This window comes from Carassius auratus, chromosome 36 (genome assembly GCF_003368295.1).
Source record: "Carassius auratus strain Wakin chromosome 36, ASM336829v1, whole genome shotgun sequence".
NCBI classification, from domain to species: domain Eukaryota; kingdom Metazoa; phylum Chordata; class Actinopteri; order Cypriniformes; family Cyprinidae; genus Carassius; species Carassius auratus.
Window position 1 is genome coordinate 9,785,967 of NC_039278.1, and position 27,841 is coordinate 9,813,807.

The 27,841-nt window shown below is 37.0% G+C and overlaps 1 protein-coding gene across 1 annotated transcript; it reads right to left on the bottom strand.

The window, feature by feature from the left end:
* On the bottom strand, window positions 1-27,462 carry LOC113055196 (synaptotagmin-6-like). The gene is made up of 7 exons (XM_026221239.1): window positions 26,917-27,462; window positions 6,080-6,458; window positions 5,096-5,672; window positions 1,974-2,094; window positions 1,594-1,765; window positions 1,351-1,501; window positions 1-1,269 (listed from the first exon to the last, which is right to left on the bottom strand). Exons 1-7 carry the CDS (start codon window positions 27,074-27,076, stop codon window positions 1,198-1,200), a joined length of 1,632 nt encoding a protein of 543 aa, XP_026077024.1. The 5' UTR covers window positions 27,077-27,462; the 3' UTR covers window positions 1-1,197.
* Window positions 27,463-27,841: the final 379 nt, after the last annotated feature.

Sequence of the window (27,841 nt, forward strand, 5' to 3'; positions counted from 1 at the left end):
TAGAAGCAAGGAATTTTAATCACACCTTTCAAGTACAAGGGGATAGCTGTACATTAGAAATACAAAGTCTCAATATAAAATTGGAAAGTGGCTCTGAATCAGGCATTTCATACAGAAACACCAATTCCAGTGATTATTTATATAATGAGTTGCAGCCAGGCCAGCCAACAAAATCTATAATGTTATCTGAGAAAACACCTCAACGGTAACTGGAAAAATACAGAACAACATTTATCACATTTTATGTAAAATACGAAATTGGTCTTCATATAACAGTGCTTCTAATTTACTGTACATAATGATATTATTTCAAGTCTTGTTAGAAAGCCAAGGATTTTTTGCATCCTTTAGATCTAAAACACAATTCTTGGCATTCATTATAGTTTTACTTTGGAAGCTACAATTACTGTATGGTGAAATTATGATGACTGTACATTATAGACAAAGCTGTGCATGGCTGCATTTAACTGAGGTGAACTTGATCAAAGAGAATGATGGAAAATTATTTATTTATTCAAAATACTCCTAGAACAATCAGCAACTTAAACATTTAAATACAGACAAAGCATTTGTAGACAGGATACAAATTATTCTTGGCATTGGCGCTTTTGGTGGCAGAACAGTTTCACTACTTCACAAACAAAATGAAGATAAATAGAATATCTCTGCTCTATAAACAATAAACATTTAGGTTAAAATATTTCAATAAGTTTAAAATATTGAGGACTTAACATATCTCTCCGATCATAAAAATCTCTTAACACTTGTATTTTATTTTCAAAGAAGACAAAAAAAAAGTAAGGACATTAAGGCTAAATATATCATAAACTATATATTCATATCAGTATAATTTCAATTAAATTATAACATATATCTACCAATTATACAATATTAATTAACACCCTTTTAGTCTTCTGATTTGCTCATCTTAAAGTGTATCGGTCAACCTCTTTGGGTAGCTTGTGGATTTACCCAACATTAGAAAGCAACACTTCAATCCAAACACAAAGAAAGGTAAAACTCAGCTAGGCTTAGTTGCACTTGGAAAAGTTTGGACGGCGCCCTCTTTCTTCCTGCTCCATCATGTACACACAGACATAAGTTGTGTCACACGTTGTCTAAGGACATATCTTGGATCTCACTATCACTCCCTGGGAGACACTTGGCTTAAAGGCATAAGGAGAGGCCATCTAGTCCTTATGGACTGGAGGGGAGTCTGGGAGATGGGCAAGATCCCTGACTGTCAAAGCTTGCGGTACGAGTCTTCCACTGAAAAAGAGATACAGAGATGAATATATTGAAATCAAAATGTATTTTCCACTCTGGAAACTTTTAAGGAGAGACATTCACCTCCTTCTCAGACTTCTTGGGCTCTAAGAGTGGGTGCCAGTGAGCGATGGGTTTTCGAGGGTAAGCGAGCATCTCATTCCAGTGGTCTCTCCCAAGGCCCTCAGCATGGCTCCCTACACGACAGACTCCAATGATCTCATTGTGTCCCACTCTATACAGCAGGAGAATGAAGAATAGATTATGAAGAGCATGCACAACATAATATTTGTAGAGCGAAAATATCACAGATTGAATAATACTCACAGATCGTAGTCCATAACTGATATGTGTAAGCTGACTTGATCCATATTCTCTGGTGGAATGTCAAAGATAATAGCCTCATTATATGCTGGATTCAGCGTGTTCTTTTTTATGGAAGTTTTCTTCTTTTTCAAGCGTCTCCCATCACAAATCAGTGACACCTTCACATACGGATCTGCCAACAGAGCAGGGGGGTGTGACAATTTCTCAGCATATCTTTCTTCTTGTCTTTCATGGTCTGAATATGTCTGACTAAAGGACTTGTAATTTGCTTGCTGACAATGAAAAATGTGACTGTCCAAATAAATAAACAAGAAGGTGTAGCCAAGCAGACAGATGCAAGAAAATAAAAAGACACAGACAAATTAAGGAAAGCATCATACCTGAATAACCGGTAATATCCATGGCTTTGAGGTTCCTACATTTGATGACAGTAAGTGTGAGCCTCCCTGCAGTTGGCAAGTAGCAGAGAGAGAACATTGTCTCTCCAAGATCCACACTCTCCTGCAGAGTCAAATGGAGATGCTCAAACAATGTTGGCATTAATAGCAATATTGACTAATATAGTTATATTAGTATTGAAAATGATATTATGCTGAGGAAATAATAATTTTGCGAGTCACTCAGGAAGATGGCTGATATATTAGTGATCAGTGACATTCATCACTATGCAGGGATTCCATTCTTTTCCATTCCAAGAATTGATTATGGACATTTAATTTGTTTTCTCAGTTTTAAATATTAAACTGTACAGTATGTACATGATTTGGAGAGGTAGTAAATAGCTACAGTAACATGTGTCAAATTTAACTAGAAGCAGTTGTCGTCCTTGGTGAGACCACACAAGCTTCAGAAAGTTGGAGATAGTCGGGAGGAACTGAAAGTGTGCTGCACCATTCTGTCAAACTGCTGCGGGTGAGTGATACAGAAGTTAAGTGTGGATCTGAGAGCTTTGCCCTGGAGAACCCTAGGCGAATGCCTAATTGTCTATGCCAGAATCCCCCAACTGTGTAGAAGAGATACAAACCTGGAACTCAAAACACTTCACTCACTGACATGTAGTAGTAAGAGGAGCTCATGTACTGATGCACCAAAAAAAATCAGAATGTGCACCACATTATTATGATGTAAGTTGCTTAGAAAAGCAAAATGATAAATAGTCTTGCAAGGCACTGAGCGTCTCTGCCTTAACCAGATACCAAAAAATCTGCACAGAAAATAATCCTGAAAATAACTCAGTTGGCAATAAACAAAATTCATTCACAATAAAACAAGTTAAATTATTAGATTGAAAATGTCACAAAACAAAATGTCACTTCTATCCTGGATCCTATGGATATTTTATAATAAAAAGGAGTTTTTGTCCATACAATGAAAGTAAAAGGGCACTAATTTTGTTTTCGACACAAATGTCTTATCATTTTATGGACAAGCAGTTGAGACATTATTGAAAATATTTATTATATATTCCACAGAAGAATGTAAGTTATAGAGGTTGAGAGACGTTTCATATTTTGGGTGAACTATCCCTTTAAAACAGCTGAGATTATTGCAGACTCAGTAGTGTCATATAATAAGGCAATCATTTTTGGCCTCAATGTTTTTAGAACTTAATATATGTACATTGTACAATTTATCATGTTTGGTAATTACAGTTTCAAATGACAATTTCACACCCCATAGGACATTATGTCTACGAATCATCTAATTATTCATCTTTGTGTTTTCAGAAAAATACTAAATACAAGTGGATACCTATATTAGAAAACCAAATCATTAGGGTGATATTAATGTGACATACAGTATTGTTCAAAATAATAGCAGTATAATGTGACTAACCAGAATAATCAAGGTTTTTAGTATATTTTTTATTGCTACGTGGCAAACAAGTTACCAGTAGGTTCAGTAGATTGTCAGAAAACAAACAAGACCCAGCATTCATGATATACACACTCTTAAGGCTGTGCAATTGGGAAATTAGTTGAAAGGGGTGTGTTCAAAAAAATAGCAGTGTCTACCTTTGACTGTACAAACTCAAAACTATTTTGTACAAACATTTTTTTTTTTCTGGGATTTAGCAATCCTGTGAATCACTAAACTAATATTTAGTTGTATGACCACAGTTTTTTAAAACTGCTTGACATCTGTGTGGCATGGAGTCAACCAACTTGTGGCACCTCTCAGCTGTTATTCCACTCCATGATTCTTTAACAACATTCCACAATTCATTCACATTTCTTGGTTTTGCTTCAGAAACAGCATTTTTGATATCACCCCACAAGTTCTCAATTGGATTAAGGTCTGGAGATTGGGCTGGCCACTCCATAACATTAATTTTGTTGGTTTGGAACCAAGACTTTGCCCGTTTACTAGTGTGTTTTGGGTCATTGTCTTGTTGAAACAACCATTTCAAGGGCATGTCCTCTTCAGCATAGGGCAACATGACCTCTTCAAGTATTTTAACATATGCAAACTGATCCATGATCCCTGGTATGCGATAAATAGGCCCAACACCATAGTACGAGAAACATGCCCATATCATGATGCTTGCACCTCCATGCTTCACTGTCTTCACTGTGTACTGTGGCTTGAATTCAGAGTTTGGGGGTCGTCTCACAAACTGCCTGTGGCCCTTGGACCCAAAAAGAACAATTTTACTCTCATCAGTCCACAAAATGTTCCTCCATTTCTCTTTAGGCCAGTTGATGTGTTCTTTGGCAAATTGTAACCTCTTCTGCACATGCCTTTTTTTTAACAGAGGGACTTTGCGGGGGATTCTTGAAAATAGATTAGCTTCACACAGACGTCTTCTAACTGTCACAGTACTTACAGGTAACTCCAGACTGTCTTTGATCATCCTGGAGGTGATCATTGGCTGAGCCTTTGCCATTCTGGTTATTCTTCTATCCATTTTGATGGTTGTCTTCCGTTTTCTTCCATGTCTCTCTGGTTTTGCTCTCCATTTTAAGGCATTGGAGATCATTTTAGCTGAACAGCCTATCATTTTTTGCACCTCTTTATAGGTTTTCCCCTCTCTAATCAACTTTTTAATCAAAGTACGCTGTTCTTCTGAACAATGTCTTGAACGACCCATTTTCCTCAGCTTTCAAATGCATGTTCAACAAGTGTTGGCTTCATCCTTAAATAGGGGCCACCTGATTCACACCTGTTTCTTCACAAAATTGATGACCTCAGTGATTGAATGCCACACTGCTATTTTTTTGAACACACCCCTTTCAACTAATTCAACTAATTGCCCAATTGCACAGCCTTAAGAGCGTGCATATCATGAATGCTGGGTCTCATTTGTTTTCTGAGAATCTACTGAACCTACTTGTAACTTGTTTGCCACGTAGCAATAAAAAAATATATGAAAAACCTTGATTATTCTGGTTAGTCACATTGTACTGCTATTATTTTGAACAATACTGTAAGCCACATTAATGTGATGAATCACCAGTGGGGTCTGGACTCACTGAGTAGTAAAGATGATAAAGTGTCTTACGCTAGTGGCATACTGGATGTCCTTCCAGATAGATGTCTCCCGGGACAGGTCTGAAACTTCAAAAAGGTTTTCCAGTATCACCTCGCCAATCATGTCATGCCTTGAGAAGCGGTCAAAGTCAAACACGCTCAAGTGGAGCTTTCTGGACCCCAGCTCCTCATATGGCACCGGAAACTGAAAGGTCTCATCAAATGTGGGATTGAGTGTCTTGCGGTGCACGCGAGTTTGGAATTTACGCTTACGGTCTGGGAGCAGGTAGATCTTGACATAAGGATCAGAGCTGCCACACAAATCCTTTGCAGGTAGGTCAAACGCCTTGAGGATGGTAACGAGGAGGAACGCTCCCTCGTAATCGTACTTTAGGGAGAAGTTGATCTTGCCGCATGTTTTGGCAGTGCCATTCTTAGATGACTCCTCAGCATCCATCATGCTCTGTTTGTAAAGTTCCGGTTGGATGCGGCCAAGAGAGGCAGCGGTGCAGGTGGGATGGTCCTCCACATCTAAAAATTCACTTCCACGATCCAGACTGGTCACATGGTGCATCTGCCTTGGAAGGTGCTTTTTGAAGGAACTATGCCTGGCAAAACAAAATTTGGCTACTGAATCATCCTGATCTGATGTGCTGGGTCTTTCACAAAAGACACACCAGGTGTTAATCTACATTTGAATTATAACACATGATCGAATGCAAACTGATGCTGATAATTCTGGATTTGCTGCAGGGTTCCCACAAAATATGTTTTTACTCTGGACGTAGCATGCTTTTCCATTATCTGACCTTCATTTTAGTCAGTAAAACCCAGAGTCCTACTTCAAGTCTAATTCTGTCTGACATTTACATGATTTCCTAAGTAATAACATGATTAGGAATGACTGGAACTAACCTCATAATGGCTTTGTATATACAGTACTATGATGTAACTATGATGACCTATATGAAGGTCTTCAGACGCAAATTTTTTTTCATTCTATCAGAACACTGACCTGTTAGAGGAGGCTGGCTCGGTTGTTTGCCGTGAGATACGCGTACGTCTCAGCAGATGATCCTTCATGGACAGCTGCACGTCTGCGGGGATATCCGGCGATGTATGACTAATCTTCACTGCCGCCTCCAGAAAGTTCCCAGGATCCTTCAGCTTGTCTGTTGCCATAATGTCTCTGAGGCTTGGGTAGTAGTCACTGTGACCTTCTTCTCTGTGTTGGTGCCTCTCTGGCCAAGTGGGGGCAAGGGCAGTGGCGCTAGAGGAAAGCACTTTGCTGCGCCAGGGCACCCAGCACAGTTTCCAGGTGGCGACACTTATGACACCCAGCAGGGCCAAACCACACACCACAAATACAAGCAGCAGGAGATTGAAGGAAACGTCTGGACAGAAGATACAACATAGACAGAAGTGGACATTGTAAAAAATGCACATAATAGATGGACTTAACAAATGGACTTCTAGATTTTAATCAATGTTTCAGTTACACAATTAAAAAGTGTACTAAAACTGGTTTAAAAGAGTGTATGTTGTGTACATCTCTTCTGCTGTTTTCATTCTTTTTGATTGGAACAAAAACTTTATATTTGACTTGAACATTTTGACTAGAACTACAACTTGTTTTTACATATCTAATTAGAAAAATAAAAATATATAAATAGCAAATATTATTAGCAGAACTTGGGTGTCTCAGAAGTTTCAGCTGCATGTTTCTTTTTTATTTTTGACGGGGGAAATATTTTTTGTTTAATTTGCATATAATTTAAATTAAGTTAAATTGTTAGTTAAGGTAAAATAATTACATTAATAATAATAATTTATTTTTTAAAGGAAACATTGGATGCAAAATCCACTTTTACATGGTGTTTGCATATAAACGTGTCTTAACAGTGTGGACACAACCACCCTACGATTTTCTGAACAGTATGACATTATACTGTTAAGGCCCCGCCCACAACCACTGATGGACTGTCCCGTATTAGCATATTTCTACCCTCTGCCAGATGTAAACTGTACATCATTTTATCTGCACTAGAGCAGCTTTAGCAACAACAATGTCTTGTAAGAAATGCGGATGTTTTGTAGTTGGATGTAAAAGTAAAATAAGAGTTTTTATTTTTATTCCTGACATCAGAGCCACTGATGACGCATTGAATTAGTTTGGTTTTTGATGGTAATGCCCCACAAAATACACAAAATATTGGAAGAAGAGATGGAAGGAGTTAGCAGTAGTTTATTATCATTTAAAGAGACATGCACTGAAACAGGTCGCTGTGAACAGAGCTGTTTTTGACAAGGTAAATAGGTTGTTGTTTTAATTTGCTATTTCATGCATACTGAGTTTTTTTACACTGTTAAAGAGTTGGATTCCCATGCTAAACATGGACAAAGTTTCAAAAATTAAGTTGTACGTTTGAAGGAGTATTTTTGTTCCCAAAATACTCCTTCCGGTTTGTCACAAGTTTCGGAAAGTTTTTTTCGAGTATGGCTCTGTGTGACGTTAGATGGAGAGGAATTTCCTTATATGGGTCCTGGGTCTGCCGGAAGAGCGCGCGCTCCTGTATAGTAGAGCACTGAGAGGCTGAGGACAGGCATTCACTGATTCAGAGCGAGAGCGTCGCGAAATGTCACAAAAGAAGTGTGTTTTTGGTTGCCAGGGCAAGACAACCCTGCACAGATTACCAAAAAAAACAGCATTAAGGGACCAGTGATGGAGGTTATTTTTACAGAGCATCGACGGAGTTGTGCAAGTGTTTGTGTTTGTTCCCTGCATTTCGAAGATGCTTGTTTTACAAACAAGGCCCAGTTTGACGCCGGATTTGCGTATCGTTTATTTCTTAAGGATGACGCAATCCCAACGAAAAAGGGTCACGATCGTGTGTTGGAACCGCAGGCGGTGAGTAAAACTGCTTCAAATATCTCTGCCTCCTTGTTAGTGCGTCCCCTCCCATGCCGGAGACCCGGGTTCGAGCCCCGCTCGGAGCGAGTCGTTGCTGCTGCTGCTGTCGTTCAGTTTCAGCCTCGGGATCTGATTCTGGATCATAAATATACGGATGAATCTGACTGTTAGCCATGGTTTGTTTTGGTTGGTTTTTTCCTCACGGTGTCACAGCTTCCACATGCTCTCAACGCAAAAGCCTACTGGCGCTCGTGATTCTTTAGCTCCGCCCACACGTCACGCCTCCAGTCGGTCGTGTTTTTCCGGGAAAAATCGGTACAGACTATCTTTCTCTTATGAATATAATAAAACTAAAGACTTTTTGGAGTTATGAAGGATGCAGTACTACTCTATAGGTACTCAAGGATATTGAGTGAAAACGAGCATTTCACCCCCCCTTTAACTAAAGTATTCTGCAGACATTTCATGAAGACCCTAAGAATCATACCAACCTGTGGATAATGGGCATCCAATGTCCCCTTTAAGTTGATCTATAGCACCCTTGGAAGTTTGCTAAAGCCCTTGACACCCACCCTTGTTGAGCTAGATAAAACCTGAATGGCAATTCAGCAGAATTTGCAACAACATTTAAAATACATCACATGAAACCAAATGTTTACAATTTCAAGGTGTATATAAAGATAATTTTCAGTGGAAATGCAGCATTGACTTAAAAGGATATGTAACCATTTCATCAACTACTTTTGAAACCCTTTCACAATGGCCCTGGGTCAGCGGGCAGTCTATTTTGTTGAGCCCTGCCTTATAAAATCAGAAACAGCAAGCAGATCTTTAAAAATGAGATGAAAAAGAGCCGCTTATACATCAAAGGGAACGCGTAGAAGCTAAGCCTCTTTTTGCAAAACTTGACAACAGCATTTATTGGTTTACTAAAACAGCAAATTTCAATGAATGATTTGTCTCTTTGCTTTAGCCTGTGGTGAAGGTATTAAAACAAATACCCTGATCATTGCACGACTGCTGCACACTTCCTGGTCAATCATTACAGAGCACTCACATAAATATTAATCAGCACTTACTGAGAAGACAAACTTCCAACATAGTTGTAGAAATGATCATTCAGTGAGTGTAATGCTCCATCTGATGAGGCTGTTTGCCTTTTTATAGGGATGGCAATTGGTTCTTATGCTTCTTAAACCCATCTCTGTGAATATCACAGGGTAATGAATAAATCGCCAGACCACAGTAACTTCCCACCACCATCACGTAGACAGAATTAACACTGAAGTTCACCCCCCTTTCAGATGGAATTGCAAATGAGCTATATGTAATTACATAGACCTACGTCTTGATACAAGAAGAGCGGGTCATTTTTTTATTCCTGCTCAATAACAACAATTTTATTATCTGAGTGAATGAAAAAAACACTGATATAATGATTATTACAACTCCAAGTGCGTGCCTCTCAGGGATGGAGCACTTGGCTGGCAGCCAAGAAAACAAACAGGTGCCGCTTCGATGTACATTCTCCTTTCAATCACACTCTCACAGTTATTTGCTTCTCCAACTGAGGGACTGTGGGAGCACATAAACAACTTGACAAAATAATTAATGTGCCAATAAATGTGGAAAACTGGCCACTTGGGAGGCTTTGTGGAAGAAAATTATAAACGTACACCACACGCTCTGAGATTAAAATGTAATAATTCATCACTTAATTGCAGATGTGTTCTGATTTCTGTACACTAATCACAGAGCAAATTCACCTGAGACAATCAATCTGCAAATACTTGGTTGCTCTCGTATATATAGCTCTTGTCTTTAATAAGAAAAATAAACAGCAGGACCACCTCTATCATTATATTATTATTTATAGTTTTGTTTTTAAATGCAATAGTGCTCTCAGCACAAGTCCTGTTAAGATAAACCACACAATTCCTCTAAATATTATGTAATGCTGAAATTATTTTTTAGCTATATAGCTATTAAAACTTAAAACATAATGATTTTAACTGCCCATTAAAATTTTTTTAACAAATCCATCAAGACATTTTAACTTTAAACAGTCCCATCTGGCCATAATATATAATAACTCTTCCTCCTGTGTCCATCAGTCCATCCCCGTTGTCTTCTCACATTATTGTTTACAAATGTTTTGGACTGTATTGCTTGTAAACAGTGCATGATCTGTGCATATTTTTGGATTTGTTTATTACAAACATGCAGCTTTGGCTTCACAAGACATGAATTAATGGACTGGAATCAAGTTTCTATCAGTTGTTTGGACACTGATTCTGATGGCACACATTCACTGCAGAGGATCCATTGGTGAGTAAGTTATGTAATGCTAAATTTCTCCAAATTTGTTCCAATGAAACTCATCTACATCTCGGATGGTTTATTATTCCTTAAACTGTCCAGTTTTTACCCTTCTGCAGTTTGTGTGAAGTATGTATTGTTTATAATTCTAATGCTTTAACCATCACATAATAATGCTATCAATTTCAATGATGATATGACTTAGACCATCATCAGACCAGATATGCAGATAAGAATCTATTAGCCTCTCAGACAGTCAGACTCTTTTCTGCCACAAATGAAATATTAATGGGTGTGATGCAAGGTTACACAACCATTACATTGTTTACACTTTGACAGCTTTACCTCAAAGAAGCCGGAGTGGATTAACATTAACAAGAACCAGCTGGAATCATCCAAAGGCCTCCAAGACTTTTCAGAAATACGAATGATCGTGTTAACATGCAGAAACAAAAAGACAACATAACAGTGCTGCATTCTTCTCAGTATTCTTGTGGAAATTTGAACAAGTGTATGTAGTGTTGAACAAGTGCAGTAGGCACTGATGACTTTAATATTGGGTGGATTTCTACATTTGAAAATAAACTAATTTACTTCTTGTTGAGCTTCATAATATCAACTACCAAGTTGATTCGTCTGCACTGATTATCAAGTTCTGAATTTAAAAGTTTTAATCACATAGATTGATTCCACATGAAAAAAGTTTCACAAATATATCTTCACAGTATCCATTTATGGATTGACATTATTATAGTGACACAATTAAGGAGCCTCAAAATTATTTTATATGGTTCCCTGACCAAGATGGTCAAGTTTTTAATTGTTATTTATTTTTATCACTGAATTATAAGATTGTACTAGCTAATAATTAATAAGCTATTGGCTGAGTAAAATGCTAAGTATTAAATGCTGCTTGAGTAAAGTAGCATAAACATGCTCCAAATTCTCTGTCTAAGCCAGTGGTTCCCAACCTTTTTCAACTCGCGGCCCACACAACCAAACACATATGTATCGCGATTTTTTTGATCAATTTTGCAATTGTGCTTTTACAGTCATAAATGCATTCAGGATTAATTTGAAACATATTTCCAAAAGAAAACCAATCAGAGCTTTATCAAAAAGTTGTAAAATCTCTAGAACAGACATAAGTCAAAATTATCACTATAGTGAAGATGTAAAAAAATGTATAGACTAGTTGCAAAAAAAATAAATAAAAAAAAAATCCTGTATACAGGGACTTTTTTTTCTTTTTTGCCATGCATTGTTCATAGAGCTCATTAATTGTAGCGGTGCCTCAGGTGTTTGCAGTGTGTATACAGTATGTGTATGCGGTCAGCAGTGAGAGCGCATAAATATAACGCGAAAGCACATTAAAATAATGCACGAGTGCGAATCTCTCTGTTCGCAGCAGATTTCCTTTGCTCTGTCACAAAACCGGTCGTGCTTGCTCAGATACACGCTGCTTTGCGAGGAGAGAGTGTGCACACTTAAAACGTGTCTCCTCTCACTTAAACTGCATCCTGTTCACTAACAAATTCACTCTATGCTCATGTGTTAGACATGAATTATTTTCGCATGTTTTTATTTCTAGCCTTTTACCGCAGTGAGAACGCTCTGATCCGTCAACATTGGCTCAGAAAAAAGGTGCATCACAAACAGTGTGTGAACCTGGAGTTAGGCATATGCGCACGCTCAAATCGTGATTTTAGGACGTTTTCTTTTAATCGCACAGCCCTAGAATGGACTGGAAATGAACAGAAAATAATTGGCGGCCCACCTGCAATACCACCGCGGCCCGACCACAGGTTGAAAACCACTGGTCTAAGCAAAAGCTACACTTAACACCACAATTTGAGTGACTTAACAATTCTGAATGCCAACAAAACTGAACATTAAACACAATAGAATTTCCCCAATTTCTCATCTTGCTCAAAGATAACAATTGTTATTTTTTAACCGTTTACTCTCCCCATTAAGTCCCATTCAAAGCATACTGGCAACTACAATGGTGCACAGTAGCCACATAATTTAATCTAGAAGATTACTTTAGATTACTATAATTCTCTAAAATGTGAAATTGCATTTAAAAAGAACACAATTTTGTTGTATATATTACAAGTCATACATTGCAAAATCGTTTCCCTCAATGTACTAAAACGTCCACACGATTACTATTGCGTTCTCTTGATTTACTATTGCGTTCCCTCGATTTGCTAAATCGTGCACATGAATTAGCAAATCGAGGGAAGGAATTAATAAATTGTGCGCACAATTTATAAATCGAGTGAACGCAATAGTAATCGTGTGCATGTTTTAGTAAATTGAGGGAACGAATTAGTAAATCGTGCACACAATTTAGCCTACTATTTTTTCCTGCATGTCATGTGCGGGGTTCCGTATGTGTGTGTGTGTGTGTGTGTGTGCATTCATGTGTGTGTATAAATAGAGTCCAATTTGATCAAATATTATTATTTAACCTGCTGAGGCTGAAACAAATCCAGTGAAACATTTCCTGTGACCAATAAATCTAATTAAGGCTTGTTTGATTCCAGTGGCAGACAGGAACCAAAGCTCCAGGGCTTTTTTCTTAACTTTTCTTTAAGTGTCTTCCAATCTAACCTGGTATCCAAAGAAACCTGTCCATTAGACATATCCCAACCCCTATTTTAACTCTGCTATACTTGAGAAGTAAGGGTTTAGTGCCATTGTCGATGGTGTTGCTGTCACTGCTGCAAACCTGCAAACCAAGGCTATATTTTGCTTTCATCTGTCATGGTTTGTTAGAAATGCCTTATTCAGTTATCCTTATACTTTCATGCAATCATAAAAATAGTGCTGAACATGTTTGTCCAATCAGTTACAGTACAGTAGCTTTGTGATTTAATAGTTGCGGTATTGCCATCAAATACTGTTCTGTTCAGCCATGAGAATGAGCTTAAACAGAAAACTGATGACATTACATTTGATGAGGTAAAGTGCATAATATATTATAGCAGAACTAAATGCTTTCTTTAAAAAATTTTAATAATAATTACATCCAAGAATCTATTACAGCTCTTTTTTCCAGAACAATAAACCATTCAATTATTTACCTTATTGATTTGCCATATAAAGTAAATCAAATGCAACTAGAAAAGAGATTTATATAGGCCTAACACTTCCTTTCAACCTCTAACTCTATGTAAGCTCCATCAAATACTACTGAGCCCTATCAAAGCTCTGGAGGGGAGAGGGTGAAATCCAGTTAAATGTGCTCCTGCTATTAGCTTGGAGCCATTCACAAGTCCCTGTGGTATACGGTTGTGACAGCTGTGGTCAGGGCCGGCAAAGAGAACATAAGGCTCGAGCCCACTTCAGTGAATAGAACGGCATGCTTGTCATCAGCAATCGAAACACAGGTCTAATGCAGATACAAAGCATTTTAATAAAGCATCTCAAAAGTGCTTCATTAAAATCACACTATTTATAGTTGTTGCGATGATTTGCTCATTTATTTTATTCACTGCAGGACCAAGTATTCCCTGCATGAACAAACTGCAGGGTAAATGGATGCCAGTAATAAGATCTTACATCCTGCAGACAAGCTGGTAGTCTTTATATAAAGCTGGAAATAACACTGAATGCTTGATTCAAATGTGGGTTAGGGTTTAAAAAAAAAGTAAAAACTCCTAAATCAGAGTGGATTAAATAAAAATAACTGCCATTAATATTTCCCTCTGCTCTTGCCCCCCATGGCCATGTTGATAACATGGGAAATTCCTCTTCTTTCACGCCCTACTCTAGCAGCAATCTGCAGACAAGCAATTACTCTGATTGCTGAGCGGTAATGACCATAGGTTAACATACGATTACCTCTCTATTGTAATTCCAGTGCCCCTAGTGCATAAAACCCATTTCATCTGTACAGTTATTGGTATACTGTTCCACATTAGTGCAAAACATATATGGATAATATTCCATTCAGTGAAATCCATCTGTAAGAAAAACTTATGATCATAAGCACATTTGAAAAATTATCACAAGCACATACTTGATTTGGAATGCTAATTTGATGGCTAAATCTATGACTGCATTCTTCTGTTTATTTGAAAGTGTGATTTAAAGTGGATTCCAGACTTCTAACTTTTTGACATTTAGTATAACAGCACTGGGATGTTTTATGTTCAGCAGGACCGTGTTCTGTATTTCAGACCAGACTAAGTGAACAGTGGGGAGAGTTGTGAGATTAAGCCTGAAGCAAGGAGCGGGTTTTTTGAAAGTCGAAATGCATGTGTTTCTTTTCGCTGCGGGATTGCTCGAAGCAGGGTTTCTCTTGCTCCAAGATTGCTCAGAGCAGGGTTTCTCCCAGAGCAGAGTGATTGCTGGGACAACTCCTGATGCTCCATACACTTTTACACACAGGCCAGTTTCTGCATTACTTGGTGACATGCAAAATATGATGCTTTAGCTTATTTTTGATTTTTTTAGTTAGTAGAGGAATGGATAATGACAAAATACTGCTCGATAATAGAATAGAAAGTAGAAAGGGAAAAATGAAATGTAAAAAATAAATAAATTGTAAAATACATTTATTGATCACAGTAAGATCTGTAACATGCCTTTAGAAAATACATATGGTGAATGTCTATTCTATATCTATATCTTTAATTTCAATTCAATTTCTATTACATTAATGAGTTGGGGGGGGGGGGGTTGTTGATATAATGTGTGTAACTCAATTTATTTTTTATTGGTTTTTAAAAATGTAAAATAGAAATTATAAATCTGTATGCAACTAGAGCAACAATATGTGAGCAACAAAACTTTAAAAATAACCATTTAGCAAAGCCTTAAGCAGTGTTGGATTTAAAAACATATACTCCTAGTAATTAAGCGAAGCAGAAAAATCTCACTGCAGCTTTAACAAGTTATTAGCATGTTCCTCGCCTTCATTGCACCCCACCGGCTGATGTGTGTTCAGCACAGAAGAGAGAAGAAGGAAGTGCGAACTGAGAATGCTTATAAATGCAGCTCATTACATGCGAAACTCTAAAGCATTGTTTTCAACCTAAAGGCCACATGCTTCGGATACAATTCACGATGGTGTCTTTTCCAGATAAGCAAAAGAAATCACATCATGTGCCACTTTAGAAGTGCCATCACCTTCCTTTAGGTTGAAACTGGGCTAGATTAGCATTTGTTGTGCAAGCGAAAGGGGAGTGTGAGCCAGAGATAAGACGAGAGAAGAGCTAGCTTACTGGTCTTGATGGACATGGCCAGTCATTCACAGAATAGGTTGATGTGAGTGGACAATGCCTGTATTTGGCTACACAAATACCCATAAATCCTTCTGCCAACAGATTCTGAAGGGCAACAACGAGGGTCCCATGAAAGGTGAATTGAGGCATTTACGATAAGCATTTGAGGACAACAATATGGGGTGACACAGTAGTAGCCATAGCTTCAGTTGACTACAGCCTTAAGCCTAAAGGTAAAAACTGTCTCTTAGTGTTTCCATCACATGTAGTGTACCTTGTACAAGAAAAAAAGAAAAATGAACAGGAGATGCTAGCAGCTTTTAACAAAAATCCACACAGGTTTTAACAAAACATATCAAGGTTGCCCATATAGTTCAACCAAGTCTTTAGTGCTGTACTGATGACACAACGCCAGTGGTACTATAAAGATATAACCCTGTCAGCATATAGGCAACCAATATTAAGCATCCATTATCGGTAAAGCTGATAATAAAACCCTGCTACATAGTTTAATGACAGAAAAATGTCTTATAATAAGTTTACTAGCATGAAATCATAATTACGTCTCATGTAGATCACAACAAATAAAATACTACTACCATTATTAACAATTTCATCAAGCAATCATTGTAGCCTCTGTATCTCTCGCCAGTGCATTGAACGCAACCCCTGATGTTGAGTCTATCTGCTCTAAACACACATTTTGGGATAGTTTCCCCCATTCCCACTTGTACTATAACAAGCCATTCTATCATGGACGGCTAATGCACTGGCAGCACTGTCATTATCACCTAAAGGTTGGGACAGTGAGTCAATGTAATACTAAGGGATGATAAGCAATGCACCACAGCCAGCTACATCTTTCATTTGCCTACATTGCAGTTTTGGGAGATGCAGCTGACAACAATGCTTTAACACTATCACCTCAAGTGTGATCAACTGCCAATGCAGGAAGAGGCTCCAGACAACCTGCTGAGAGGAACCGTGATGGACCGAACTGCCAATGCACAGGGAAGCAGGTCACTGCACTTGCACATAAACATACACCTAAACACACAAAACAAAGCATACTGCATGGATGATAATGTATGTGTTTACACACTACATTCATCCTGCCTTTTTTCAGCACCCAATCATTCACTGGATCTGCACACAGGCTGTGAGCTTGAATGAACATACAACTGGTATAAAATGTAAGCTGCTGCCCTAAGCAGCCCCAGGGCATCACCAACACTTTCTTTTCACTGTCATATGCTCAAAGCTTAAGCAGCAACACACTATTGTGAGATCAGTAAAACACATAAACCTTAGTACTTAGGTCATAAAGACTTTCCCTGGGACGAAACAGCCACAGATGGTGCCTATTAAGAGGTGCTAAAAACTAAAATAGAAGAAAACGACATTAAAGTCTCCCACCCTCTCTCAAAGTTATGTTTTATGCAGATTTATTTCATAATTAGTCTATTATGAAACAGGGCAGCCTAATCGCCTCTGTAGTCGAGGGAGCTTGAAGAGGTGTTAACGCAAATCAACTGAACACCTGCATGAAAATCCTATCAATGCTGCAGGAACTTTGAACTCTCAAATTAAACAACATACACAAAGAACAAAATTATAATGTATCTATTTTAAAAAGCACAAATAGTCATCAAGTCAAACAATATAATGCGTCTTTGTAGGTAATGCGGTTCTGTCAAAGCACGTAAAGCACTGATACAGGGGAAAAAAACTCCCAACTTTATTGATGTTAACACAAATATATACATGAATTCTTACCGCTAAGCTTTTTACCGTGTCTCACTTCTGGTATTCCCACTTCAACACGCTTTTTTTTGTGCAGTTTTTGATACCTCCTGCCTCCTGCTCTTGTCTTTCTGCAAGCTCGTCTCAGAATGAGCTCTCCACAGCAGCGCGCACGGGACCGCGTTTCTATGGCACCGCGAGGAAGCCAGCCTTTGCTCAGCGCGAGAGATGCCGTTTTGTAATTTTCTAGGGGCACGCGCAAGTCGGAGAACGGTCACAACTGCTTCAAACGCAACAAAAGTCACTTTTGTTTATTTAAAGTAAAATTAAAAACGTTAACCTGTTACCTTACTGTAAAAATTATATTAGATTTAACGTATACTGTAATTGTATTAAATTTACTGTAAGCTGTCACAAAACAGCTTTTTAAGATTTAAAAATTCATCACCACAAACTACGCAATAAAAGTTATCTGTGCAATTATATATATATAAAAAAAAAGAATGCGTCACCATATAACTGATGGTGAAAATCTATATTATAATAAACAAGATATATTTAACTACCTTTACAATAAAATACAGGCTAGTGGAGATTGTATTTAGCTAATTATATGATATTATTGTATATTTAAATTATGTACAAAATTGCTATTATTTAAAAAGTTAACCATGAGAATTCATAATGAAGGAAGGGTGATATAAAAAGCATGCATGTTAATTAAAAGCCTCATGAATTTCAAAAAACACTGACAAGAAAGGCTTAGTTGTTATTTTAAATTAAAATGATTAAAAGGCAGGAAGGGTATCAAAGACTTAAAAGGTTCAACTTTGAAATGCAATGAATCATACAGGAGACTGTTTTGTCAAGCTTCAAAATGACAAAAAAAGTATTATTACAGTGATTCACACACCTTATATTTTTTTCATTGAAACCATGAACTTGAATTGATTATTTTTTTTAATGAGAAATTTATGTTATGTCCTTTTCCCTCATTTTGGAGCTTGACAACGCAGTGCCAATTCAATTTTATTATATGTGAAATAGATGCAAAGATATTAATTAAAAAAAAAAAACAATCTTTTTCGTTCAATAGAAGAACGTCAGCCCTACAGGTTTGGAACAGCATGAGGGTGAGTAAAATGACAGAATGATCATTTTGGGTAAAATGTTTTAATCAAAGATCCATGCAGGATCTAGGTCTAACTGTGTTGTATGCTCAGTAATGCATGCATGGCCGCATGAATAAGTTCCTCTGTTGTATAAACCCTATGCGTCTTGTTCTTACATTTCTGTGGTTTGCTGCTACTTCTCTAGCTGCGATGTCACCGTTCCCCCTAGCTGACTTCTAGACAGATTAACATCAGTGATCTTGTAGCTGCATTGAGAGGGGGATGTGCTCTTGGATGTAGAGGGAAGGGTGGGTAAGCAGAGCCATGGACTTTCATCTCTGTTTTTCTCTAAGGCAGTTAAGCAACTCTGAATACTCCATCCACACACTTTACTAAAACATACTGAAAGATATAACCTGGTGTGAGTGGCTCACAGATATTTGCAATTTCATAAATACTATATAAACATTTACACCAGTCTTGCAATGGTCCAGTGCAATTTTCCATTTATCTTACATGGTTCATATTTCTGTGTATTTTAAGCATGATACATCACATCTTTTATTAAACACACTAATTGCTTAGTGGTAATTGTGGCCCTGTTATCTTTTGTATCAAAACACGATTCAGGATTTTAGATTTTAACATATGGGCTTTTAGACAAGGATGCTAATGACGGCAGAGAGAAGGTAGAGGTTTGAATGAGGAGCCTTTGGAGGGTTCAGTCAGAAGCGCAAGGTCTGTTTTAATTTCAATCTCCTGCCTACAATGAGATACTGTACAACAAGGCTTATTCTAATGTTAATCATGTTGTAATTATGTGCACTCTCAATCACATGGGCTAGGTTTTTCTCTGGACATGAGTATGTGCTGTAAGGCAGTTGTCAGCTATAGAATGGTAATGTGCAGGGAACAATTAAAGAGAAAATTCCATTATTTTATTTTTTACAATTCTGCAACTTATCTTTTACAATTCTAACTTTTATTCTTGCAGTTCTGAGTTTATATCTCACAGTTTGTATTTTTTTCCCGCAATTATGAAATTTTTTACTCAGAATTCTGAGTTTACATCTTACAATTCTGTCAGTTTCAGTTTACAATTACGGATCCCTTTAACTTACTGTATGGACAAAAACAGTTGAATAATTCTTCAAAATATCTTGTTCAGTAGAAGAAAGAAAGTCATCCAGATGAATTTTTGATCACATCGTTTTTATTTTTATTTTTGGCTGAATTATATTTGTTAAAAAGTGGGAAAACATGCAGGTTATATAATAAATATATCTATCATGTCACACAATGAAATTATAGTGGCATAAATACTGAATATTTCTGCATGGGTACACAGAGATTCGTTATTCTATTGCATAAACACAAAGCATAATACTTTCCTGTAAAGTAAAGAATTCAAAGTTTGTTGAGAGGTGGGAAAACCTGCAAATCACTTAACCCTTTAAATAGTTGGAGATGGGGAACAATTCTTGATCATTCATGTGTTTTGGTCATTAATTATACTAAATGGTGTATTAAGATATATTATTGCATGTTACTTGAGAATTTTTTTTCCCCTTTGTTCAGTCCTGATAAATCAATATTCATAAGTTTGGATAATGATTCTGCAAATTTATAAATACCAAGTTAATGTGTATGAATCTAGCAGTACTACATACTGACACACATGAAAAGAAAATAAATATTTGCCTTCTTTATGCTACAAAAATCTTGCCCTCTACATGTATGCAGATAGTGTGACCTCTGTGAAAAACAGTTCATGTGGAACTGTTGAATAAAAAATGGAAAAGGGATGGATAAGCTGGTGAGCAAAACGTCTGGAAGAAACTTAATTAAAATAACTTGAGATAAACTCATGCCCTGGATAATAAGGAATAAATTAGAAAATTAGGTGAAATAGTAATTGCATAAATCATTTCATAAGCATTTATGTATTTGCAATGTGTACATTAGAAGCTGCCTTAATTTGTGGTTCTTTACATTTTCATTAGATTTTATTATTAAAAAAAACAAAACACTTAACCTAAACTCCAAACAAAACAAACAAACTTTTTTTCCATAGCTGTATGTATGAAATATACATACTAAAGTCACCAAACCAGCACACAATACAGTATACTCGACTTGGAATTGGGTTAAAAATGCAAAAATGCAATATCATATTTACTTATGATAGCTCACTTCACTCATTGAATTAAGTGTCATTTCACACTTAATATTTATTTTTGAATAATTTGCAGAGATAAACTTTTTATGTTTGCATCTTTAGTCAACCATCATGAAGTGTGACAAGAAAGGAAGGAAATAAATAACTAGAATATGCAGATATATGAATTTATCTTTTGATTGTCTGTCAGTGTAGAAATATGCCCTTTGCAATATTCAACAGGTGCATTATTCACATTTAGCAACAGGGGTTAATGGGAGATGAAATTAAGTGCAAATGGTACAGTACAGGGTATCTCATGTGATACATAATTATTAATTTTTATATTACCTTGTGTGACCAAATCAAACCTATTGAATTGCAAGTTATATGCTAGTTACAGTTACTTTGACGTCTGAGCATTTGGCTAAGATTACACTGATAAAATTATACAGAAATGATGTGTGAGTCAGAGCCTATACACTGATCTAATGAATGTACAATATGACAGTAGATGAGTTTATGAACCCATCAGCTTGCCTTGGAACCACTGCAAGACTGATTGTGCCTCTGACCTCTCATGAATATCGGTCTCAATGGCACTTTGCATTTGCCGCTGTGTAATAAGCATTATGAGATGAAAAATTGCGTGTTCTATTCTCAGGTTGTGAAAATAGTTGACTCCTGTTGCCAAGAAAAAAAAAAGCACTCCAGGATGTAGCTCCAGGATGTTTGTGCATTTAACATGTTTACTTATTTTTCACTCTTTAGTAGAGCTCATTGTCCAAGCAAATGCTGCATTATATTTATTCATTCTAAAGAGGCTTTTGAATCAATTCTGAAAATTGCTCATAGTACCAAACACATCTTGCAGTTACTTGTGTGTAATTTAAAAACACATTTGATATTTGTTCCTGAATGACTTGGACTTGTACCTTCAGTTATTGATACCAATGTATTAATAGTCTGCCATTTATTTTACAAGTGAAAGTATCCAAAAAAGGATGTATAAAATATAAATAAGCAAAAATTAGATGAGATACAATAACCTGCTATTTGCACAATACTGTTTAAAAGTTTGTGGTCAGTGAGATTAAAAAAGAAAAAAAGAGAGAAAAGAAATGAATACTTTCATTCAACAACAATGCATTAAATTGCTAAAAAGTGACAGTAAAGAAGTTAAACAGAGTAATGGTTGCTGAAAATTCAGCTTTGCCATCACAGGAATAATATACAATTTTGAAATAGATTAAAATAAAAAACAGTTCAATTGAAATAATATTTCACAGTATTATATGCATACACGTTGTTTAATCTTTATGTGTTTAATATTTACACATTTAACAGATATACCTTTGCATTCAGGATATACCTTTTTTAAATCAGTATGTATGTTCCCTGGGAATAGAACCCACAACCTTTTGCACTGCACAATACTTTATTTTATTATTGCTTTAATTGATTTAATAATGAATGCATCTTTAAGTTAAAAAGGGTACACATTCTGTTTAACTGTGTGACCCGATTCTCCAGAGAAATATCATGAATATTTACACTTCTGTGCTTAGATATATCTGTGATGGATATTTTATTTTCATCATCAAATTTGATATCATTCAATACTATATATCACTCACTTTCAGTAAAACACATAGCACACACATCATGCAATAGTTGTGCAAGCCCAATACTGCAATAAATATTGAAAATGCTGTTGTATTTCTTTTGTGGAGAGTCTTGCGTCTGAGAGGTAATATAACTGTCAGAATCCACTTCTATTCGCAGGGGTGTCAACAGCCACATGCATGACTTGTTTACCTCGGCCCATGCCACTGAACAGAAAACAAATTTAACACAATCAGGGATAAAATGTCACAGTCACCCATAACAGGCAGATCATGGAAATTAGATTTTAGAAATGAGTCCATTTGGATGTTACTCTCTGCCCAAACCCCCTGTTTTTTTTTTTTTTTTTTTTTTTTTAGCTCGCCTCTCATTTTTTTGAGATGGTCACGACTTAAATGTGTTGATTCCTAGAAGTGATGCACATGGAGATATCTGAGAAGACAACAGAGATCAATGTTCTTTGCAACGTCTAAACACATTTGGCACAAAAAGCCTCCAGTATCTTATTTTCAATGGCCTCATCCTAGAGGGTTATGTATGAAAGAAAACAAGGACGGATTTAAGTAATGTAGCATTTTAGGGATAGCTTACCCAACAATTTAAATTCTGCCTTTTTTTTTATTTTTTACTTATTTTAATATATAGTTCAACACAAGTTTGCAATTCTGTTTACGAATAATCATTGGATTCAGGAAACAATAAAACAACAACAGAACTTGCGACTACTTGGCTAATGATGTTTTGGGAAATGCACTTCTGAATTATTTGTCACTTGACTTGAATGATTTGTCAGTTGATTCCATTGCAGTTAACAGTTTGGAGTAGAAGATTATCAGAGAAAAATGACTTAAATTTCTTATCTTTTCACACAAAGCTGTTGGGAATATAGCACAAGTGTCATATGGACTACTTTTATGTTTCATTTTATGAATCATAAAATAGACTATATGACACTTTAGCATTTTGCAGAAGCTTATAATCCATTTAAGGTGAATAAATGATGACAGAATTTTCATTTCTGGAAGATTTATGTAGTTAATGGAGCATTTGTTTTCCTGATACATACGGTCTGATGCTAGTGTGATATTGTGATGTTGTGAGACAAGGATGAAATGCTAAACTGCTTCTCACATTTATTTCACTAGACATTGGGTGTCTGGAAGTCTAAATTTACATAATTCATTCTTAGGTTGATGCACCACCAAACTCCCAGCAGATTTCGCTATTATAAGAATAAGCGTAGTGCAATTGAGAATGCTTAAGGCCTTTAAAGAAAAATGACAAAGGAAGTGATTTTGGCTGTGCCTAGCCTACACCTGTTCAGTAATTAACAAAGTCTATAAAGGTATGGTCACAAGTTAGCTTGGCACACTGCACTGGGGTATGCTAAATAATTTAATTAGACCTCACAGGACTTCACCGGCACACAGGAATTCCCCACTGGGTTACTGAGAATAAACTCCCCCAGCAGTTATTTTACACACACAGCCAAACAAAACTCTATCTATTTTGTTCCTTCTTCAGCAGGGAGGAGAACACATTGACAGAGTGTGTATGCTATTTTCCCTGCTGGTCTGATGTCTACTCGCTGTTTTATTTATTCATGGCCACATAATGCAGTAGCTGCAGTAATAGGTCTAGAATAGAATGAGTGGCTGGCTCGCTGCAGTGAAGCCTAGTGTGCTGCTGAACTACTCTTCGGTGGCTAATAGTAACGTTCTGCTCAATGTGCTATAGAAACAGGAGGAGAGGTGCCACTTTGTAAAGCGACCGGCATTCTGCATGGTTTCTTTTCCTCTTTTTCAACACTAGTGAAGAGAAATGAGGTCCCCAATCCACATGCCCTCTATCGCTCAACTATTATACCCAGTCATATCCCTCTCGTCATGTTTGAAAGGAAATGTAATTGATTTAACCTTTAGGGCTTCTATACAATAGAAATGGAGTGAAAAAAATGGTCATTCCTAACATACTGTATACTTGATTGGCATTATATTGACTTTGACCGTTTTAAATTCACCTTCCTCAGCACTCCTTTTATACAAGCTCGTCAATAAACTTTTAATGCTTGTTTACAGTGTTTACATTTTCAAGTTCAAGTCGACTGATGTTAATCTACTCTCCTCTCTGGTTTGTTTGTCATACAAAATTACAGATTTGGCGTTATGTTTGGTCAGATCTCCTGTCAATAAAGCTCCCTGTGAAGTATCAATTGCAAATTTATGTTTGCACCTCAGATCCTAGAATTACGTAGTGTATGTTTAAATAATAATGCAAAATGAACAAATAATAATGATATAAGGTAAACTAAACTAATGTAACTATGGCAGTTCTCACAATCTGTTAGCTGTCTGTGTTTGATTCACTAAAAAGAGCCACTCATTTGAGACCTTCGTTTGCGAATCAAGACTACTCTGGCTGAACTGCTTTTGGTTCACTAAAAAACCCCAAAAAGATTCATTTGTTCTGGAACTGAACAACACTAGTGGCGCTGTATGCTTTTGATTAACTGAAAATGTTGCTGCTGCATCAGCGAAAGAATGTATGTGGGAAAACAAAATTAAGCTTCCCTTACTGATGGCCACATACAAATAAATACAAATTTAATTGCTTCAGTGTAACATAACACACAGGAACAAAATGAAAACACCTGCAGATGCATCCGATATTACATATATCTATTCCGCAAGCTATTTCATAATGTGGTGGAGGCATAATTGTTTGTGGCAAAAATCCTTGATGCCTGTGGACACAGGTAAGACATTTCTTTGTAGCTCCATTACAAAGATGGTATACAGTGTTTTTATAAAAGCATAAAGTGTCATGCAGGCTTGAAAGCAGGCCCTTGTAAACATTCTTTGAGAAAAAGTTAAATATAGCAAAGTTCTTTGATCTGTGGGAGGCAAACCTTGAATTATTAAACAAACAGCATTTTTGTTACATTTAGATCTGACATCTTTGAAATATTAATTCATGAGAAACTGAGGCATGACTTCAACACAAGCATCCCATAAATTCCTAATAGAAAGAGATGCTTTTTACTACAGTGCAGCTGCAGTAACACGTGGCTCTTCCACTTGAGATCTATTCAAGAGGGATGTTGGACAATTGCTTCAGACAATTAGCAACAAACTGCAGAGTGTTGATCAGTGCCGCCCTCTGTTACGTTCTCAGTACTGCTCTGTCGTGTTGGGTTTTGGCATTGCATGAGTGCTGCACCACCTGGCTCTCCTGATGCATGACCTTTGCTTTTTGGCAGACTGGGTGCAGTTCTCGCCATGGGGTTGCGGAGGCCAGCGTCAGTCCTCCATTCATCTAGTATTACTGCCTGTGGACTGCAAGTTCCAGAACCTCCCTCCACTTCTAGTCAAGTCAGCAGGCATCTCCCCTTCACACACTCAGCGCTTCCTTTCTAATTAGAACTCAATCATAATGACTTTATAACATTATGAGCTGTGTTTCTTTTTTAAACTGTAGCATTACTCATGGAAAAAGTAGTACAGATGATTGGTTTTGTGATTCTTAAATCAAAATACAAGTGGCAACCCAAAACAGTACTAAGTCTAATGGGTATTTATGGGTGGTTATTTTCTGTTTTCTTGTGTAGTTTTCTTTATGGTTGTCCATGGTTTTCAGCATGTTCCTGTTTTTCAGTGTCAAAATATGATTTGATTGGACACATGGTTTTGACATCAGAAACAAGTAACATGGGAGCATTTTCTCTTATTTAAGAATATTTATTTTAATATGTTAACTATTCACAGTTATATGGCTTATAAGATATACTTATACTTATATATATAGTGCCATTTTATTACTTCCATTTGGCTTTGTTTTTCTGACTGGACTTATCACACACCATTTGTGAACTACTTGTAAGAGTATAGAGTTAGTACTCTATATCAGTATTTGTATTATGTGTTGGTTTCTGTAGTTGCTCTTGAAGTAGCAATAATACATGTAATATATATATTAAAAGTGACTTCAGGCATTTTTAAAGAGCTGGCATTAGCATTTTCCTGTGATGTCAGTAATTCATGTTTATTTGTGGATAATACACAGTGGCATTCACTATCCCAGTGGTTGTGGAAATGATACAGGTCAGGGTCTGCAGTGGTTTATTTGATTTCTCCCATGACAGAAACTCAGAGTGACAATTAGATTCTGTGTCTTCCTCCATGGCAGTTCGCCAGACTGGGAATTCATTATAATTTGTACTGCTTCAGACATTCCTATCACCTGCCATCTCAGCTCCTTCGATCTTGTGTCCAAAATTCAATTTCATGTCAATTTTACATTTTGTGTCTGCCATGAACCTGCAGTGTGGAGCGGTGCATTGTAAGACAGGAGCATCCATCTTTCTATAAAGCACATCAAAGAAACTTCTCTAACCAAAGCTTAATTGTACACTTGTCATTAGACAGCGGGGAAAAGGAGGTGCCACGGTTATAAATGATCTAAATCGCCAATGACTAGCATCCTTAGCTTAGAGGAGAACAACATCAAACACATGCAGGCTCATTACGCAAATAAAAAAGTGCCAGGTAACTAATGGCAATTCATTATTTATACAGAACTTACATTCAAAAAGTCTGTTGGCTTGGTTTTAATTGCAGAAAGTGGGCATATTTAAAAGGTCACCATCCTTTGAAGTCTGCCTTACTTTCGCACATAAATATAAGCACGTACTCCACCCAAGTCACCCCCGACAAATGAGCTCTCCATCAAATACCACAGGAAACTTACCTCTGCTGGAGATGTTAGGGTTTTCATTGGTCAGAAGCAAGAGGAAATCCTGACAGGTGTCTGGATCTAGTAGAGGGCTGTCATCCAGGCAGAGGTCAACGATGAGGGCCACTGCCTTCTCGCAGAACACATCCTGGTCCTCGTTGGCGATTGCACTCATTCTGTGAGCCTAAATCCCAAGTGTTTCGTCCCTTTATCATCTAGGAGGAGTAGACAAATGGTGGTCATAGCACATCAAAAATAGATGCAACTATACAAGGTCGCTCTCTGTAACTCTTGGAAGTTGGTATGTGGGTGTGTGATTGCGTGGGAAGGGGTCTTAATGAAGCAATAATACCCCCAGGTGCTCTGGGAGCCAAAGTGCTGCGTCACATTATGTCTAGATATTCCTCTCTTCCTCTATTCAAGCACAGGTCACACGTATGTTTTTGTCCACTCCCCTCCCCTCCCCTTGATCCTCCCTTCTCCAGTTATTCTCACATCAGATAGGGGAAAGGAGAGCTCCTCCTCCCGTCCATTGCTCCTCTCCCTTTCTTGACACTGAATTTGTTAGAGGTTTTTTGTTATAGACTATATACCCCAAAGTTTCCATTATTTAGTTCAATGGAGTACCTACATTCACTTCTTACATTCTTGTGAAGGTTTTTTTTTTTTTTTTATACTACAGCCAGATTGTGGGATCTGAATGTTTTTTAGTAGCTATTGATCCCCTGATGGTGCATTTTTGGTTCAATAATGGTAAGCAAGATCCTGTAGGGAATCAAATTTCTTTGCCCCAAGTACTCCATCAATCAATATCACAAAATAGGGGTAAATGTCTCTTTTTTTACTTACTCTATTAATAAAATATTCCATAACGGTCAGTGATAAATTCCTTTACTGACCTGTGTCAGTTGATGAGCCATAGGGCAGAAGAGGTGATCCA